General features: G+C 35.4%; 1 protein-coding gene across 4 annotated transcripts; it reads right to left on the reverse strand.

Moving 5' to 3' along the window:
- Nucleotides 1-695: 695 nt before the first annotated feature.
- On the reverse strand, nt 696-14,006 carry LOC149796536 (uncharacterized). Of its 4 annotated transcripts, XM_089961237.1 has the most exons (3): nt 13,709-14,006; nt 4,803-6,205; nt 696-3,836 (listed from the first exon to the last, which is right to left on the reverse strand). In XM_089961237.1, the coding sequence occupies exon 2, from the start codon at nt 6,026-6,028 to the stop codon at nt 4,814-4,816; it is 1,215 nt and encodes a 404-aa protein (XP_089817363.1). In that variant the 5' UTR covers nt 6,029-6,205; nt 13,709-14,006; the 3' UTR covers nt 696-3,836; nt 4,803-4,813. The 4 variants fall into 4 exon arrangements, with proteins under 4 accessions (XP_089817363.1, XP_089817360.1, XP_089817362.1 ...); XM_089961234.1 differs by lacking the exon at nt 696-3,836 and having other exon boundaries at nt 4,223-6,205; nt 13,709-14,004; XM_089961236.1 differs by lacking the exons at nt 696-3,836; nt 13,709-14,006 and adding an exon at nt 12,416-12,542 and having other exon boundaries at nt 4,223-6,205.
- Nucleotides 14,007-17,634: the final 3,628 nt, after the last annotated feature.

Below are 17,634 nucleotides of genomic sequence, written 5' to 3' on the forward strand. Positions count from 1 at the left end.
TGTAACCACTCGCTAAACGATTGTGAACTGGAATTCTACAATGATCATGGTCAGGTGCTCAGGGTGCTGTATTACATTACTCTCATAGTCTTCTTTTAAAGTTTGTAAAGCGGTATTGATTTGTCACTTTTTCTGATCCGACATGTTTTGAAGTTTGAATAGATCCACCTGCTCTAGAATTTTCCGTTATATAACATCCACAACTCACACCGTAAAGCGTTTACTTTAACATCTGGCACCATTTTCTTTAAAAATAGACTGTCTCCGTAATTAGCTTATCAATAAAATAAATATGTAATGCAAAGTTCACTTTTGAAGAAACCCTTTTGTTTTCTTGGAAATGGGTAATGTACAGTTGCTATAAATAGCAAATAAGGAAATTACTCTTATGCTATTCTTATGCAGCATTCACCTTTAAAAGAATATTCTCAAATTAATATGAATGGAATTAAAGAGATCATAATAAAAATGACATAGAACTTTTTATTGCTTTATTTTTATTTTTTAATGTAGCAAAAAAGTGTTATCCATATACAGTCTAGCGGAAAACCTAATTTGGTGAAGAAAATAGAGTGATGATTAAGCTAAAAGCGTAATGGTTACAATGAATGCAAACTGAAGAGTGCGCCAGTTCTTTCAGCTTCAAATTTCAGCCAATCGCTTAAAATGTATGTTGATGCAAGTAATATGGGAGTTGGTGTAGTATATCAGGAAGATAAAAATTGTGTCAGTCATCCAGTGTGCTATTTGTCTAAAAAAAAAGAATTAAGCACCAGAGAAATTCTTCCACATTTGAGAAGGAATATTTGGCTTTAGTACTGACTTTGAAACACGTTCAAGTATAAATTAGTATAGCTCCTTGTTAGATTATTGTATTCGGTGATCCCAATTCCCTTACTTTCATTAACAAAATGAAAAACAAAATTTGAGATTGTTGTTTAGGTGGAATTTAATGTTGCAAAAATACAATATTGACAGGAAAGAAAGAACTTAATTTACATTTAGCCAACTGGCCATCAGCAAGTACCTACATATTCGTTTGTTACAAACAATGATGGTGACACGTTTAATATTTAATGAAAACAAACCTATTGAAATTACAAACATTCAGTAAATGCAAAAGATATATACTTACATATACATACCCATATTCTCATAAGCATCCCTACCTGCATTTATGTTGGAACAGAGTATGATACGAAGTTAGAATACAACTCAATAAGCATCCCTACCTGCATTTATGTTGGAACAGAGTATGATACGAAGTTAGAATAAAACTCAATAAGCATCCCTACCTGCATTTATGTTGGAACAGAGTATGATACAAAGTTAGAATACAACTCAAAAATATGTGACCTGTACAATATTCTAGAATATGCTTGTTAAATCACATGCATGATCTTCAATACAACCTCCTTTGGGAGAAGACACACACAAATTTCATCAGTATGTAAACAGTATTAAACATGCTTTACTTAATACTATCATAAGCACATTACACATTAAATCTAGTGGGGTGATACATGTATGTAGTCTCTTCCGTCTCCCTGATTCAACATGTAAAGTATCGGCAGACATCTTTATTTCTGAAAGGGGTCGTGCATTTAGTACGGAAGCATGGAGGTGGGTGTTAACCAAAATGCATACGCTTGCGGGGGGGGGGGGGCTACTGATAATGTACGTACGCATAGGAAACGGGTGGGGTGGTAAAACCTAGATTGCAATTTGTCTAATACATAACCTGTTCGACCGGGTTCAGTCGGCATTTTAATTTTAGCGGACACCAGACAAACATTTTATAAGTTACCGAGATTATTTTTTTATGCTGCCAGACATTCAACGTTGGTGAACTATCTGTTTTATTAAACACGTTAATATTATTAATCATGGATTGTTTCTGTGTGGATTGAATATAGGCCATTATATAGGACTGGGGGACCTTAAGCGTACATACGCAGGTGGGAGTGTATAAAAGAAAAAGTATGCACGTGTACGAGGAGGGGGAAGAGTCAAGCTTTGCCAGATTTTTGCATACATACTAAATGGATGGCCCCAAAGTGATTTTCTCAATTTTGTCAATGTTTCTACATCTAAATACTCCTTGTACAAAAACTTTGGGACAAATTTCAATATAATCTAGCTCTTAAAGATTCACAGACTCTTGATTGCCAATTTTGGATAAACTGGTCAGATTGTTGTTGTTTAACTAAATATATAAGATACTTTTATATTCCCGACAGCTTGCGTTATCAACTTCGCCCAGGACCAGACAATTTAATAAATTCTATTATCTAAGTAGATCATCTTAGTCCAGTATTTCAAAATGCAGCAATATATATTGATCTCTAAGGATGTGCTTCCCATTTCACCATCTACAAAATAATTTTAGGTAAATTTTTAACCCCAAGAAGGTTTTAAGTGCAACAGCGTTTCCTTCAGTGAATCCCCAAACTTCTGAGCCATAATTAAAACTGGTGAAAATATTGTGTCAAACATTTCACCTTTGGAGGCACATTTCTAAACTAGAGTAAATATGTATCCATTGCAAATAATGCTTTCGAAGCTTGTTCACTTAAATTTTTATTGACCAAATGCGAATGAACCCCCTTTTCTAAAAACATTAAGAAATAAAAATTTGTTAATAACCTCTTCACAGAAGAAAAACAAATCATCTTATATTATTCCTCCCCTACTGAAAATCATATTTTTTGTTTTATTTGTATTATCTTTAAGGCACATAAAGCAAAAAGATCATTTGATTGCAGATGCAATTTTTCATGTATGTAAGTACTGTACTATATTATGTATATTTTGTGGCATTCATAACAAATCTTCCTAATTTTAATTATAGGATCATGTGCATATCTGACTTATATGTAAAGGAAATCTTATTTTTCTATATGAAGGGAGGTGTTATGTATATTGAATTTAGTGTGCTTGATTCTTTTTCCGTGATTGAATGTTGTGGTTAGTTTTTGTAAATCTGACATTTGTCTTGACTGTGATTGAGGGTAATGAATGGAGTAATGCCTACCTGACTTTTGTAATTTATTTAAGTAGTCAACAAGATGTTTGCTGGAATCTGACTTCAGTAGTGGAATTTCCATCAGAAATTTTGGTTTTCGAGTGAAACCTATTTCCTTGTAAGTCAAGTGGGTGTTTGTATATATAGAGGTTTGTTAAATAATTATTCATTCATGATTGACTCTTATCAGTCTACCTCTCTGAAAGAATGTACGCTATTTTAAGAGAAACATTGTGATGAAGATGAGAGCAAAAATGTATCTTGCAAATTCTGTTACTCCGTTGTTTTACGCCATTTATTTCAGCATTTGTATAATTCTCTGTATTTTCCAATACTTCAAAGATAATGACTTTTCCAGTGTCATCTGTTCTCATGGAATAAATATATATATATATATATATATATATATATATATATATATATATATATAGAGAGAGAGAGAGAGAGAGAGAGAGAGAGAGAGAGAGAAAGAGAGAGAGGAGAGATATGCATACATATATAGTCTTTCTATGTGTTCTCATTGTATACTTCTTATCATTATAAAATTATTATTTTTATTATTATTATTATCATTATTATTATTATGTTCTGCAGCCTAGCAAACTTTTCAAATATACATCTGATAACTGGATTACATTTCTTGCTGTCAAATATATAACTGCCAAGGATTGGTCTGCCTCAAAATATAGTACCTTTCTCCAAGAAGTGATAAATCCGAGTAGCTAAATCAGTTTATTGCATTTCATAACAAAAAGCTGTACATCTATCATTGGTTCCATGCTATCTAATCGGGTGAGTTCTGACGAGGTAACTGGAGAAGAAAAAGGCACAATTTTGAGACAAATATTCAAAGGTTGATAATATTTTCACCCTCCACACTTTCATTACAAAAAATTAAATCAAGTGAATTTAATATCAAATGAATCAAAATTCGTTTACACTACAGGCAAAATCAAACATGGAGTCATGCTTTAAATCCAATGGATGAGCTAACTATGTATTACAAAAAAAAGGTTTGAATACTGAGATAATTTATATTATCTTCTGAATTTCTTATCCACTTTCAAAACTTCTTTTTGCTGACAACATTGTCACCTCGAGTAATAGATAAATGTCAGCTGGGTACCAGCCAAGGAAGTATTTGAAAATGAATAAAAATGGCTTTCTTAGCATAATATAACATGCATTAACAACCAAACTGGAAAATAATTTATTACTGCTACAAGGGAAGATACAAAATTTCATCACTATGAATACATTCGTTTTTGAATGTCAGACATTCTTGGTGAAGGTTATCAATGTTGACGATTGGGCTTCATCCTTCGTGGATTCAATAAAACGGGAAAGGTGGCATGTGTATGAAGCCAATCACATTTGTGTTTCTTTAGACTTTGCAATTACCAATCAACATACAGTATATACTTTTTATTTACAACATGGTTATGTGCTGTCATAGGCTGCAAGCTTAAGTGCTTAAGTCGCACAATGTGTCATGTGTTTTCACAGGACGCATTACACATTATTTGATGAAGCATCATTCAAGTTTCTATCAAGGACACATAGTACAGTCATGTTTATGTGAAAGACATGTGCCATGTTGACTTTTGCTTACAAGTGACTTACAGGGGAAAAAGTGCCATGAAAAATAATTTCAGACTTCTCTTCCTGATTTCTGCATGAAAATTTGTCATTCTAGCTGCACTTCTACTTCATTTTAGGATAATTCTGAAAGATAAGGAAATCTTAAAACAGCTGCAGTAATGATAACTCCTCTTACATAAAATTTTCTCACATCGGAGGAACACAATTTTGTACTACTGTTGACAGATATTCAAAGATGAATTGGTGTGCTGGTTTATTTCTTCTGGTGTACTCTACAGATTTCATCCATTCGATGAGTGGCCACCAATCAAAATCTTGACCATGTAATATGTCCCTTGAAGAATCATAAACTGGACAAAGCCACAGAGATGTATACTCGTCAGAAACAGAACTGCCAATTTTCTCATATAAAGGTTCGTCATCCAGATATCCACGTGTCATGCGTATCAGTACATTGAACAATATTTTCCTTTTAAATACAGAAGGAATTCTTTGGATTGCATGTATCATCTCATCAATGGCCTCATTGATACAAATAAATTTACCTCCCTGGAACATATCAACTCCAAGACATAATGAGAGACGGTGTTCCAGATGTGTAAAGCGGAAGTAAACTCCTTCTGGCACATGAAAGGCGAACGTTACATGTTCCCATCGTCTTGGATAACGTGGGTATCCATATTTTGTTGCATGTTCGTTCCCAGTGGAGTGTGGCCTCCATATCCAGATACTGGGATTTTGCACATCTTGCTGAATGACTGGTGTTAAGTCATTGAACAGAAGCGGACAGCTCTCGCTCTCTAGAGTACCAGTAGGGCAGACAAGAACTACATGCATAACCTCTTGTTTGTAGGCAAATGTTCCAAGTTTTCGGAATTCTGGTTCTGATCTCAAACCGCTTCGATCAAGCACTGGACAATATTGTGACCTATATGTATCAATTACATCTTGAATCCCAAATGTAAATTTGAAATTTCCGTATCTAGATGTAGGCTGAAAAGCTGGCGAGCTTGCAAACTGATCGGTATAATGCTCTAATGTCTGTAATTTAAAATGTTCCTTTATGTTAATTATCTCTTCTTCTCCGATTTTCATACCAAACCATACAAAGTTGAAAAGTTCAAAACCAGGGATGATTTTCTTTCCTGATCTGAAGCCACCATCCTCCAAGATAGACATCATATTCTCGCACTTAGTCACATGTGTTATTTCAGACACGCGTATCTCCATTGTAACATTCATTCGATTGCGTGTCAACTCTTCATCGATCCCATCCTTGATATATGGATGTTCAGGGTAAAATTGGGGAGGTTTTGAAGCATTCCAGGTATCAGATTGGATGTAGGCACCTTTTAAGAAATACTCTTGCACAAAATCTGATCTTTGTACCTTATGCCACATTTTGGTTATTGAAGTAAACAAATATTTATTCTTTACAAGCTTCCTTTTCTTGAGAGTTCGTATATGTAAATATCAGTTTGGAATGAATCCCTGTTTAAATATTCCCAAGACCAGTCACCTAAATGGTTTCTTTTGGTACCACATCTAAGAAACTTCTTGCACCCTTATTGCACACTCCTGAAAAAAAAAAGAAATTTTATTCTTGAACTGATAAAGATGTGTCTGATACTGGTTGATCATTTTTTAGTTAGACTTGTTACTCATTATTACCATATAAATAATAAAATTCATCTGATTTTAACTCAAATGAATTAACTAGTGTATTGTGTGATATGGCCCCTATTTAAATGCTGCTTTTAGTTAAATCACCAATATTCTGACACCATGTTTTCTTCAAATGTATTGTGGATTCCCAGGACTGAGTACCTGCTGTAAAATTAAAGTAATATAAATATATATAAAAAAAATTATTGAGATCTTTGCTCAAATGATATGTTATTAATTGCTGGGCAAAATACAAAACAGTCATTGCAAATCACTATTTCCTAATGGCTACTGCCATCAAAATTGCCCATACAGTTGTGTACTAATGGGGGAGGGGGGCAGACAGGGCAGTTGCCCTATGCGCCAGAGATCTTGAAGCACCAAAATCCTTCGGGCCATCATCATCACCCCGGGCACCATTTACCCTTAGTATGTTACTATACCCATCTCCCCTTTCAGAATACAACATGAAAAGTTCATGATATATTTAACTGACCTTGCAATGCTTGCACAATGCTATGCTAACATTTTACACAAGACTGAGATGTTGTAAAATGCAAAAACAGCTTACACGGCAACAAAATTTAATCATCTCAGCTAAATATAAGTATGCTTATTTTATTTGGGGGCCATCCATTTAGTACATATGCAAAAATCTGGCAAAGCTTGACCCCTCCCCTTCCCTGTACAAATGCATACCTTTTTACACCACCCCCCACCTGCGTACGTATGCTTGATGCCCCCCCCACCAATTCTATAGAATGGCCTGTATTTAATCCACGCATAAACAATCAAGGATTAATCATATTAACTTGTTTAATAAAAAAGATAGTCCACCAACATTAAATTCTGGCTGCATCGAAGAAATAAGCTGTGTAACTTTAAATAGTCTGTCTAGTGTCCGCTAAAATTCAAACGCCGACTGAACCCAGTCGAACAGGTTACGTATTAGACAAATTATTAGCGAGCTTTCACACCCCACCCCACCCATTTCCTATGCGTACGTACATTATCAGTAAACCCTCCCCCATATGCAAGCACATGCATTTGGCTTAAACCCCCTCCCCCCTTCATGCGTACCTACTAAATGGACAGCCCCTTGCCAAACTCAATCTGTTTCTGCCTAATTTTGATAATGAGCTCTTAAATGCAAGTCTTACTGCATGAAACAAATATACAATGCCAACACTACATAAACTGTCTGACAAATTTAATTAGATGTACTAAAATTTGCAAAAGATGCTTACCAATCTGCATTGGCCTAGACAAAGTAGTGTCTGTGTAATCATACTCATAGACATTTTAATGAATAAAAAGAAGGGGAAAAAACACCTCACTCACCCAAAAAACAAACAAAAAGCAATCCAAGACTGAATAGTGCAGGAAAGAAAACCTCACAAAAATACAAAAAATGGTTTAAATGTCATGTAAATCTAATCAAATCATGCATAAAGTAGTACGAACATAATTATATATATATATATATATATATATATATATATATATATATATATATATATATATATATATATATATATGTATGTGTGTGTGTGTGTGTGTGTGTAACATCAGTGTTATATCTGCTAAATTGCTCAAAACTGGGTTCAAAACAGACTAGTAGAGGTATAGATGTGTGAATCCAAGGATGTACAGACAGCATTAAAATAATACACCCAATCTGTTTTTGCAGTAGGAGCATATAAAATGAATCAGTTATGCAATCCCCACCCCCAACACACACACACAAAGCATTTCGGTCATGTAAGAATTCACATTTCAAATAAAGTATTAAGAAATGGGGATTTGGTCACTGATATGTATTCACCAAGAGTGATTCTTTGTATTTTGAAATTAGTAGAAACTTCTGTGAAACTTTTCTGAATTAATCACCATGTAACAGGATGTTACACGTTTGCTTAATAAGTGAAATCCAATAGTGAAATATGATATGAGCACATTCATGTGTGCAATAATGCTGTGTGCACATTCTGAAGTTAATATAAGATTGCTCCAAATGCAGTACTCCTAATCCTTTTTTTATATAAGCAATGAACACATGAGAATGAACAACTTTTACAGTCAGTACTATAATTTCCCAGATGAGGCAATGTAGGGAATATTTCCCTACTCTCTCCGATTATATATCGATTTTAAACAAATTGTTTGAAAATTCATTTCATATCTTCAAATTTTAAATTTAATTGTTTGTAACTGAAACTCGGTTTAACCCAATTGAGGAGTCTGATTTTGTTGAAGGCACATTGCCAAGCAGAGCGGTATATCGGTGAACGACAAAGAAGTTAACCTGGACTTATAAGAGATCTGTCAGTGGATGAGGATGATGTCAGAAGTGTTGTGCATAATCAAGATTATGACAGATTCAAACAGACATCTTGTACATCTTAGAATCATTATATTTAGCACATTCTTTGCATTTGTTTCTAATGCTATAATTCCTTGGCATGAAAATGTATGTGCAAAGCTAGTGCTTTTTGCTGGTGCCACATTGACTTCAAATTTATTAACAGTTTAGTTTCTTTCCTTTCAGACTTGTTTCCTCTGCTTATATTTAAAATGAAATTTATATATACACACACATACACCATGAATTTTAGTATATTGTGCATGAGCGATTTTGATAGCAAGTCTTACCTAGCTTAATAATATCTTCATGAACAATAACACTGAGCATTTGGTGAAGTACTGTATTTCTTGGGTGGGGTGGGGGATAGAGTATTTAGCAATCATAGCATAATGTGAAAACAAGTGAGTGAACTGTTTTAGTTAGTTATTATCTTTTTCCTGCAACCACTAGTATTTCACAAATGGGTGCAATATAATCACAGCCACATTACCCCCAAATGACTTTTTTTTAATACATTGTTATTGTAGTCAATTCTGGGAAAGAAAAATGTCCTCCTGGGTTCAATGTATGAAGAGGTCTTTATTTATGACAGTTTAGTGCAAGAGAGCATTAAAAATCCTGCTGAAGACAGATGTTTTCTCAACTAAGACAATCTTCATAGCAGTTTTCTTTTAGAACTGAGAAAGTTCTCAGAAATTCAAATGCTATTTTCAAAATAATGAGCACACATGCCCAGGATATCTGCATCTGATACTTTTTTTATAAAAAAATTTCCAAATTACTCTGGCACTTTAATCATTTTGATTAATTTTATTTTTTATTTTTGTGCAATTTTTTTGGGCATTAATAAGCTGGCAAAAAAAGGGGCAGAAGAAATATCTTCAACTGGGCAGGAATCTCATGGATCTGCTGACAAAATTATATTACTCTCCTTTGCAGATTTATGGTGGGTGGTCAAAATACAATGGTCCCAAAAGATGTAATAAGGAGCCATCATAAATTGCACACATTCGATGATACAGCACTATAAAAATAATAGTGATAATTTTAGCATAAGCAGAAAATGGATAACACATGCAGTCAATCAAACTGACTTAGCCCGGAACACTGTATTATCGTGGTACATAATGTTGTTGTCGGTATATATTAAAACCGTTTTGTTGTTAATGCATGGTTACATTTTGTGATCTATGACCATCATACAATATGAGGGTGGGTAGTGAGTTATTTCCATCAGCTATTCCTATGTCTTGCAAAGTGTTTGGTGATGTAATTATGAAATATGGTTGAGTTTGACCAACCACTATCTGACATCTCACCAACAGATCCTGGAGGAGCACCGTCTAATGACTGAATATTCCACTTCTTCCCAGGGAAGACAAAGTATGGTAGGATGTGGTTTCCAAGTGCATTGCCAAACCCAATGATGGTTACATTTTGTGACCTTGTTGATGCCACTGCTTTTGCCTAAGTATCCTTGCCACATACAACTCTTGGAGGTGAATGCTCAGTATTGATTCCAGTTTCATCAATATTAAATATTTTATCTGGCCTTTCTCTTAAATTGTCGACTATAAGGACGGTTGATAGCGGTTTAGTACATCCCTTGAAGCACATTTTGCTTGCATGATATATAGCTTCTGTGGCTTGGCAAGTTTTAAATCTGGCCACCTGCACATAAATCCATAAAACCAGCAATCACTCAATGGTCGTTCACTTGGATCTTTTTTTTCTCCACAAGACACTGCATAGTCTGCTGCAAGGTACTGCACATTTACCTTTGTATATCCATATCCGATATCATCCATATACTTGAGATGATCTACCAGTTGATGCTCTTCATTATCACTGAAGATTCTCTGGACCTGGCTTGGCATCAAGGGATACATGTCCTCTAGTCCTATCTCTCAAGGTTGACTCTGGAACACCAAACTGCCTAGCTGCATGATAAGCAGACATGCTTGCAAGAGTTGCATTAAAAACTCTATGTAAATTTGTATAATTATACTGTTTCCTTGCTTTCTTGTATGCCGATTCTGTTCTGAAAGACAGAAATAATATAAGTTTGTGATGATAATAGGTATATATATATATATATATATATATATATATATATATATATATATAAAGGTATGAATAATAAGGAATGTGTTATTATTATTATTTAAAAATATCAAATGGAAACAATTAAGTATTAATAATTTCATATTTATTTATGATGCCCATGATCATTGTTTACGTTTTGTCCATTTTGGTCCTTATTGGCTACCAGAGAATCTAATTCCATGCGCAGCCTTGATATGGCTTATACGTTACCACCAGTATATAACCTATAATTATTAAAGTGCAGATGACACATTTAGTATATTTAGTACTCAAAACCGATGTAGATATTAAAATTTTGATAGTACTTTTGTATATAGTGATCCATGAAATTGCATGCATCGTAACAGATAGTGCGTTTCTGGGGTTTTCAAAGTATACTTACCAAAAATGTTGACATTTTGATGAAATTGTGTTCTAACCGAAAGCATAACTTCTTTTCTGCAACTTTACCAAGGTAAACAATCGCTAGGCGTCGCATGTGAAAAATTCCTCTGGAAATCCCGTTTGCCGCGATAATATCATTTGACTATACAAGTATGTATGATAACTGCTTTTGTAATAGTGATAACCAACAGAGGGAGACCACTCTTAGTACCAAATATATCCTGGTGCCAGTTTGGGGGGTATAATTTATGCTGAAACACCACCCCTCTTCTACCTTCTCTTGTATCAAAACCTATGCTATGAATATAACAACAAACGGTGAAACTACAGACAACTCTAAATATACCTTTTATCCATTCTTGATTTTGTGGCAGAGACATTAATTTCTCAAAAAAGTTAAATATTCCAAAAATTGTAAAATTAGTAATATACAAAGTATATTGACAAGTCCTTAACATTTTAATAACAAATTTATATCAATTAAAGTCATTTCATTAAAATTTAATTTACTTTAGAAAGACTGCAGTAATTAGTAGATTCCTGCACAGGGGGCTATAATGTGACAAAACCAAAACTGCATAGTTTTAGTATGGTTGCCGCCATGTAAACCACAGGTTTTGTTTGTCTCCATTCTCAGATTCTTGTGTCAGCTTGTATTTAATCATCTTATTATTTGCCCTATAATTTCATTTTGACATTAGATTAATACCTGCCATGACCAGTTGTAGTGAAGACAACAATAAATTCAGGCCAGGTACATCAGTTAGAAAACCTGCTCTTGAAAAATGGTAGTCTCCTCTATATTGGTTATCGCTATGCAAAGTGAGTAATGATATGGTGGTACTTTTCTTTTCTTTGTGTACTACCAACCACACATCGACTATGAGCTATACTTCTCTAAATACTACCTTATTTGACAATATTAAATAAATATCAATATCACAATATGCAAGGCGGAGAGGGTTCCAAGTAATAAACTTGAGACTGCTTCAAAAATGACTTTGCTTAAATACCTTAAAATACAAAAACTTTTTAAAAAAAGCAAAAAATCCCACATTTAACTGATTTTACGGGGAGAAATTTACCACTGATCAGAATTTTCGGAACAAGATTGTTTGAATGGCTTTGAAAAACATCATTGATGACAACATTTAAAATTTGCCAAAATCAAACAAGTCCTACTATTAATCAAAATACTTCAAGTTTGCATTATGCCAATTTCTTTTATTAGTAAAAAATTTAAGAACTCACTGGTTGTCCCTACTTACTTCGCGAACAGATCAAATTCCTGAAAATGTTGTCACTGAACAATGCCTTTCTTCTTCCCCGAGCGTTTATCTATCCTGCTGTCCTGGTAGTCTTACAATCTAAGACAGCACGTTGGTTTTGTTTTAGTGCCTGACGCTCAAAACAAATATCAGCATCAAGGTCTTACATGTAAGACTATATATCCAGGCTGACAAATGATCCAGTTTGCATATATCACCATTCAATCTATTCTTTAGGTCTCACTGGATAGTTTCGTATTGTGACACCCCCCTAATTTTTAAGGAAGAAGGCATGAACCTAATTATCACAAGCCTAGCATTTATAAATTCACACATAAGCTAAATCTATAATGTGGTTCAGATTTACTTTGAGTTAGGCTTGGAAATAGGTTGGCTTGTTGGTGACTGCCTGTCACAGTTAGATTTGCATTGGAGATCAAATGCGTAACTTGGGCTGCAAATGAGCTGTCGACTTGGCTTACGTATTTATGTGTGTCTGCTACAGAGGTAAATATCTAAAAATCTAGATGGTTGAGGGGTGATGAAAAGTATGCTAATTTGTTATAGTACTAGTGAACTTTATTCATGCATAAGGCACATACTGATTCTTTTAGCTGCCTTGTCACAGAAAAATATTCAAAATAGCTATTTCTTGTCAAAAATGAATGTAAAATTTAGGGGTTGGTGGCAGTGTTGGTTCAGTATAAAAACCACCAGTTGCATCAGGAATTAACCTGATTACTGCAGTCAAAATCTCACATGTATGCTTTCTACAAAAATCATTAGTTTGTTTTTATTTGTATCTTCAGTGTAAAATTATTCTCATTTTTCTGTAATTGGTCATCGTCGGATGAAAATTCACCAGATAAACTGTCCAGTGAGACCTTAGATTGGAGGTCGACTTTTATACACTATATCGTGTTACAATTGTTTGGTATTGTTCTTTTATAACTGTTTGCATAAGTCGTAAGGGAAAAAACATGCAAACTGCTCGTTTTTCGAAGCAACTAGATTTTACTATCTTCAGCAACTGGTATAGTTTATGATGGATATGATTAAAATCAAATCTGCACATTCCTACGTGGAGATCTGACAGATATTGCTTAGGAAGTGTATAGGCGAAAAGCGGTTTGCCGGGGGCGCCAAATTTGAAGAGTGTTTGGGTTGGGGGAACCACTGCACGATTCGCCTAGGATACCAGTTTCTAGCAGCTATTCTAAGGTCGCACGTGTGGTTCGGGGTCATGTTTTTGTTTAATACTGCCAGAATCCCCGATCATTTTAAGTCTTATACCTGTGCTAGTTGCAGAGTTCGAAAAGAATGGCTGACATGCACTGCTGTTAATAATCAGTCGGAACATCCTCTGTTAATTCTGTGAGATATAGAAGCTTGACCTCAAAGTTGCGAGCGACTGGTTCAGCCCCTATGCAGCCACGCATAAATGTATGTGATTATTAGCTACGATGTCGTAGCCTCAACTTGATTTGTTGTGGTTGAGGTAGGAGTAAGGGTACCAGTATTAGTACTAATGTAATTATATGTACGAGTAAGACAGGGTACCATTACTACTTAGACTATTTCTGCGATTAAAAAACATGCGTCCGATATATGTCGGATCTGTAATTTACAGAAAGTCAGTGGTTGCTACAAAACACCGAAATACGCTCAAAAACTGATATACACAATTATCAACTTCTTTGGGGTGTATATATTGGTGTAAAGTCCGATATTATGATTTGAAATTATTTTAATAATAATAATAATAATAAGCAAAACAAACTTTGATTTAAGCGATTTTGATACGAGTTATTTACTTTGTACCAATTGCTGGTACAATCCATGTAATAACGTCACTAGGTTGTACTTGAATATACTCGATTGGACAGGCATGGTAAATTGCGGATCGGTAAGAACTTTAAATATAAGCGTGCGATTATGATTGTGAGAATCCAGAATATATATTTACATATATTCGGTGGAAATATCATATACTTATGCGTTTAAAGTAAATAAAGACGTAACAGACCTACAAAATGAGGTAAAAGATGTCCATTCAAGAATGAACGAATGACTTCATTACAAGAATGGCGCTATAAATTGAAAACTGCAAATAATTCATATAAAAATTAATAAAATCCAATTTTATTTTGCTTTTTTATCATTATTCAAACACGTATAAGTTATAATTAATTTATCTTCATGATTATTATTGTACAAAATACGTGCATTTTGGTGCGTATTTCGGTTCTTTAGTGTATTTCGGCGTTTCTGGTAACCGAAAATCAGATATTTTGTCATCTCGCTAGCAAAGGTCCCGATATGATATCCCTATCTACACCTCGGCGGGGGCCCCGAGTAGCCGAGTGGTCTAAAGCGCTCTCCGTTACGGATTACTGCCATCTCACCTCTATCTGCGTAGGTTCGAGTCTCGGATTCGGTCAATGTGGGTATGTGCGAAAGCTTGCCAGTAGCTTCTCGTGGGTCGGTGGTTCTTTCCAGTGTTTTCCCGGGTTCTTCGTCCACCATTAATACAGGCCGCCATGTATAGCCTATCTTGTGCTGAAAAACGGCGTTAAACCCTTCGACAATAACAACAACACCTTGGCGGATCGTACAGATATATCGGCGATTTGTCTTAGCGACATCTATTGGATGTCATAAGTTGCCTCTCTTAGTATGTAATGCCAGCTTACCAATAGCGTAGTACATTGGCCAAAAATTGTGAAGGCAATTGACCTACAAATGATACTTTGTAAGTTTAACATCGAAAGTACGACTATGTACCAGAGGGAAACCATCACAGGTCTATTTGAGTGAAAGGTATTTGTACAAATACGGACTGTGGAAAATTGCATATTTATCAGTCCATTCAAGTTTACAGGTGCTCGACGCGAGCTTGATGTTTAGGAAAAAGAAAAACAACAATAATCTAAAGGAAAAAATCATACAGAGTGACAAAAATACCTTAGATTACCCCCAAGACCCGTTCTGACATCTAATATATGAGAGAGAATGTACCGAACTTCCAAATACTTCGTTCCACCCATGACCCTCCATTCCCTTCTGCTTTCTCCGTCTTTAAAGGCACACGTCCATACTATACGGCTTGTTTTACTCCTGAGATATTTTTCTATCCATCAAGCCATATTGACTTTTCTGCGTTGTACCAAACTAAAGTTACGGGCTCCGAAACGTGTGATTTTCGCGAATTTTTACTCTGAGACAAGTCCGAGCTCATGTGATAATAAGTATAACCTTTTGAGCCAATCATATTTCGGCGTTGACGTTTATGCCGCATAGTTTACCTATTTTGAAAATAGAGTCGCATGTATACAATGTATGTGCAGTGAAGAAGACAATGTCTAATTCTTGCATGGAACAGGATTCCAAAAGTTGAATCGAGTTCATGGTAAGTTGTGTGCTCCCCTTGTCTCGATCATTTAGGACCAGTGTTCAAATTTGAACAATTTAATTTTGATTCAATGCGGTGGCTGGCCGCCGCATCCAGCGAAATTGACAGACCCGAATTACAGATATATCTGCTCGATACGCCAAGGTCTATATAGGGCTAACACTTCGGAACCGTAGCTAGCAACGATGCTCTCTTGATGACAACCGGGCCTCTCTCAGAAACAATATGAACACGAGGAAAGCAACGATGTGTTCCGACTGACAGAACCATATGACTACTCAGCCAAACCCAGCAATTATGCTTGATCAGTGGCAATAACTGGAACGCGGATAACATTTCAATAAAGGAATTTGATTATTCATTTTTAACTTTTACCCAAATGCATACAAAACATTATTATAGTAAACCAGATCAAGCAATAACTCTCAGTGTCTCATCAGAACTATTCGCGCATTTAATAATGAGAGGATCTTGCTTTATTTCCTCTTGGTAATAGAGTGAGATCAATTAGAAAATGACTCTTACCAATAATTATTTCGTTGGTTACTGTGCAGGGCCGGATCAGGTTAAGTGTTGGAAGGAGGTTGGGTTTTCCAAAATTTCAAAAGATCCTTGACATTCCTCGAAAGGGCACCAAAGCAAAAGAATGTGTTTATTTTATTGTGTGCATAATACATTTATCTGAACCCCAAAAGCGATGAATTAAAATGTGCCTCAGTCAACAGAAACGTTGAAGGGATTCGTTGGTTTATGTATTTACATCCTCGAGGCTAAGGCTATTGTTAGTTTACAAGTTTCAGAAATTTGCTCCGACTACCACTTATGCAGGTTCGAACAATAAATTATAGTTTAAGGTATCACGATATATCACATTTTCCACAAATATTACTTTATGTGCGAAAATTGAAAAGTATACATTGAAGCTTAATCTAAGTAATTAGTTCTGGCATAATTGGTTTTGAACACTGATATAAACCAAGAGCATTTTAAAGGTTCATTGTATATTCAGACATTTGGTCCCTCTGTTTTTATGAAGGATTAGTTATATCTGTCTTCACAGATCCACGCTCGCAAGTGCTCCCCCCCCCCCAAACATTTTTTTACCCGACGTACGCCTCAAACAGAAACAAAGATACACGTATATATTCCTATTTTTGCCTGCCTCTCTCTCTCTCTCTCTCTCTCTCTCTCTCTCACACACACACACACACACACACACACACACACACACATAAACGCGCGCATGCAAAGCTAGCAGATCTGATATCACACATAAATGACATGTTAATATCTTCTGTGTAAGAAACAGAACTCGCTTTTTTGTTATTTCGCGAAACTATAAATTCCGTAATTGGAGCATAAGTAGTGAATGGGGATACCCTAGCCTCAATGGGAATTATCATTACAGGACCCCCTGGGACAATCTAGCCTCAATGGAAATTTAACATGGAGAAAAATCGTGGGACAATCTAGCCTCAAGGGGAATTTAACATGGGAAAAAGTCTTGGGACACTCTAGCCTCAAGGGGAATTGAACATGGGAAAAAGTCTTGGGTCACTCTAGCCTCAAGGGGAATTGAACATGGGAATAGATAGTGGGACTGTATAGCCTCAAGGGGAAATTAACATGGGAAATGGAATAGGGTTGCGACCCTATTTTAATACGGTCCCGACCTGATGAGTCTATGGAAATGGAACAGGGGAGAGGGATATAAAACACACACACACACATACACACACGAATTTAACATGGTGGGCCTGTCTAGGGACAATGATGGTAGAGGGCCAAACACAACGGAGACAGAGAC

The sequence above is a fragment of the Sinohyriopsis cumingii genome, chromosome 6 (genome assembly GCF_028554795.1).
Source record: "Sinohyriopsis cumingii isolate HCF-2022 chromosome 6, ASM2855479v2, whole genome shotgun sequence".
NCBI classification, from domain to species: Eukaryota; Metazoa; Mollusca; class Bivalvia; order Unionida; family Unionidae; genus Sinohyriopsis; species Sinohyriopsis cumingii.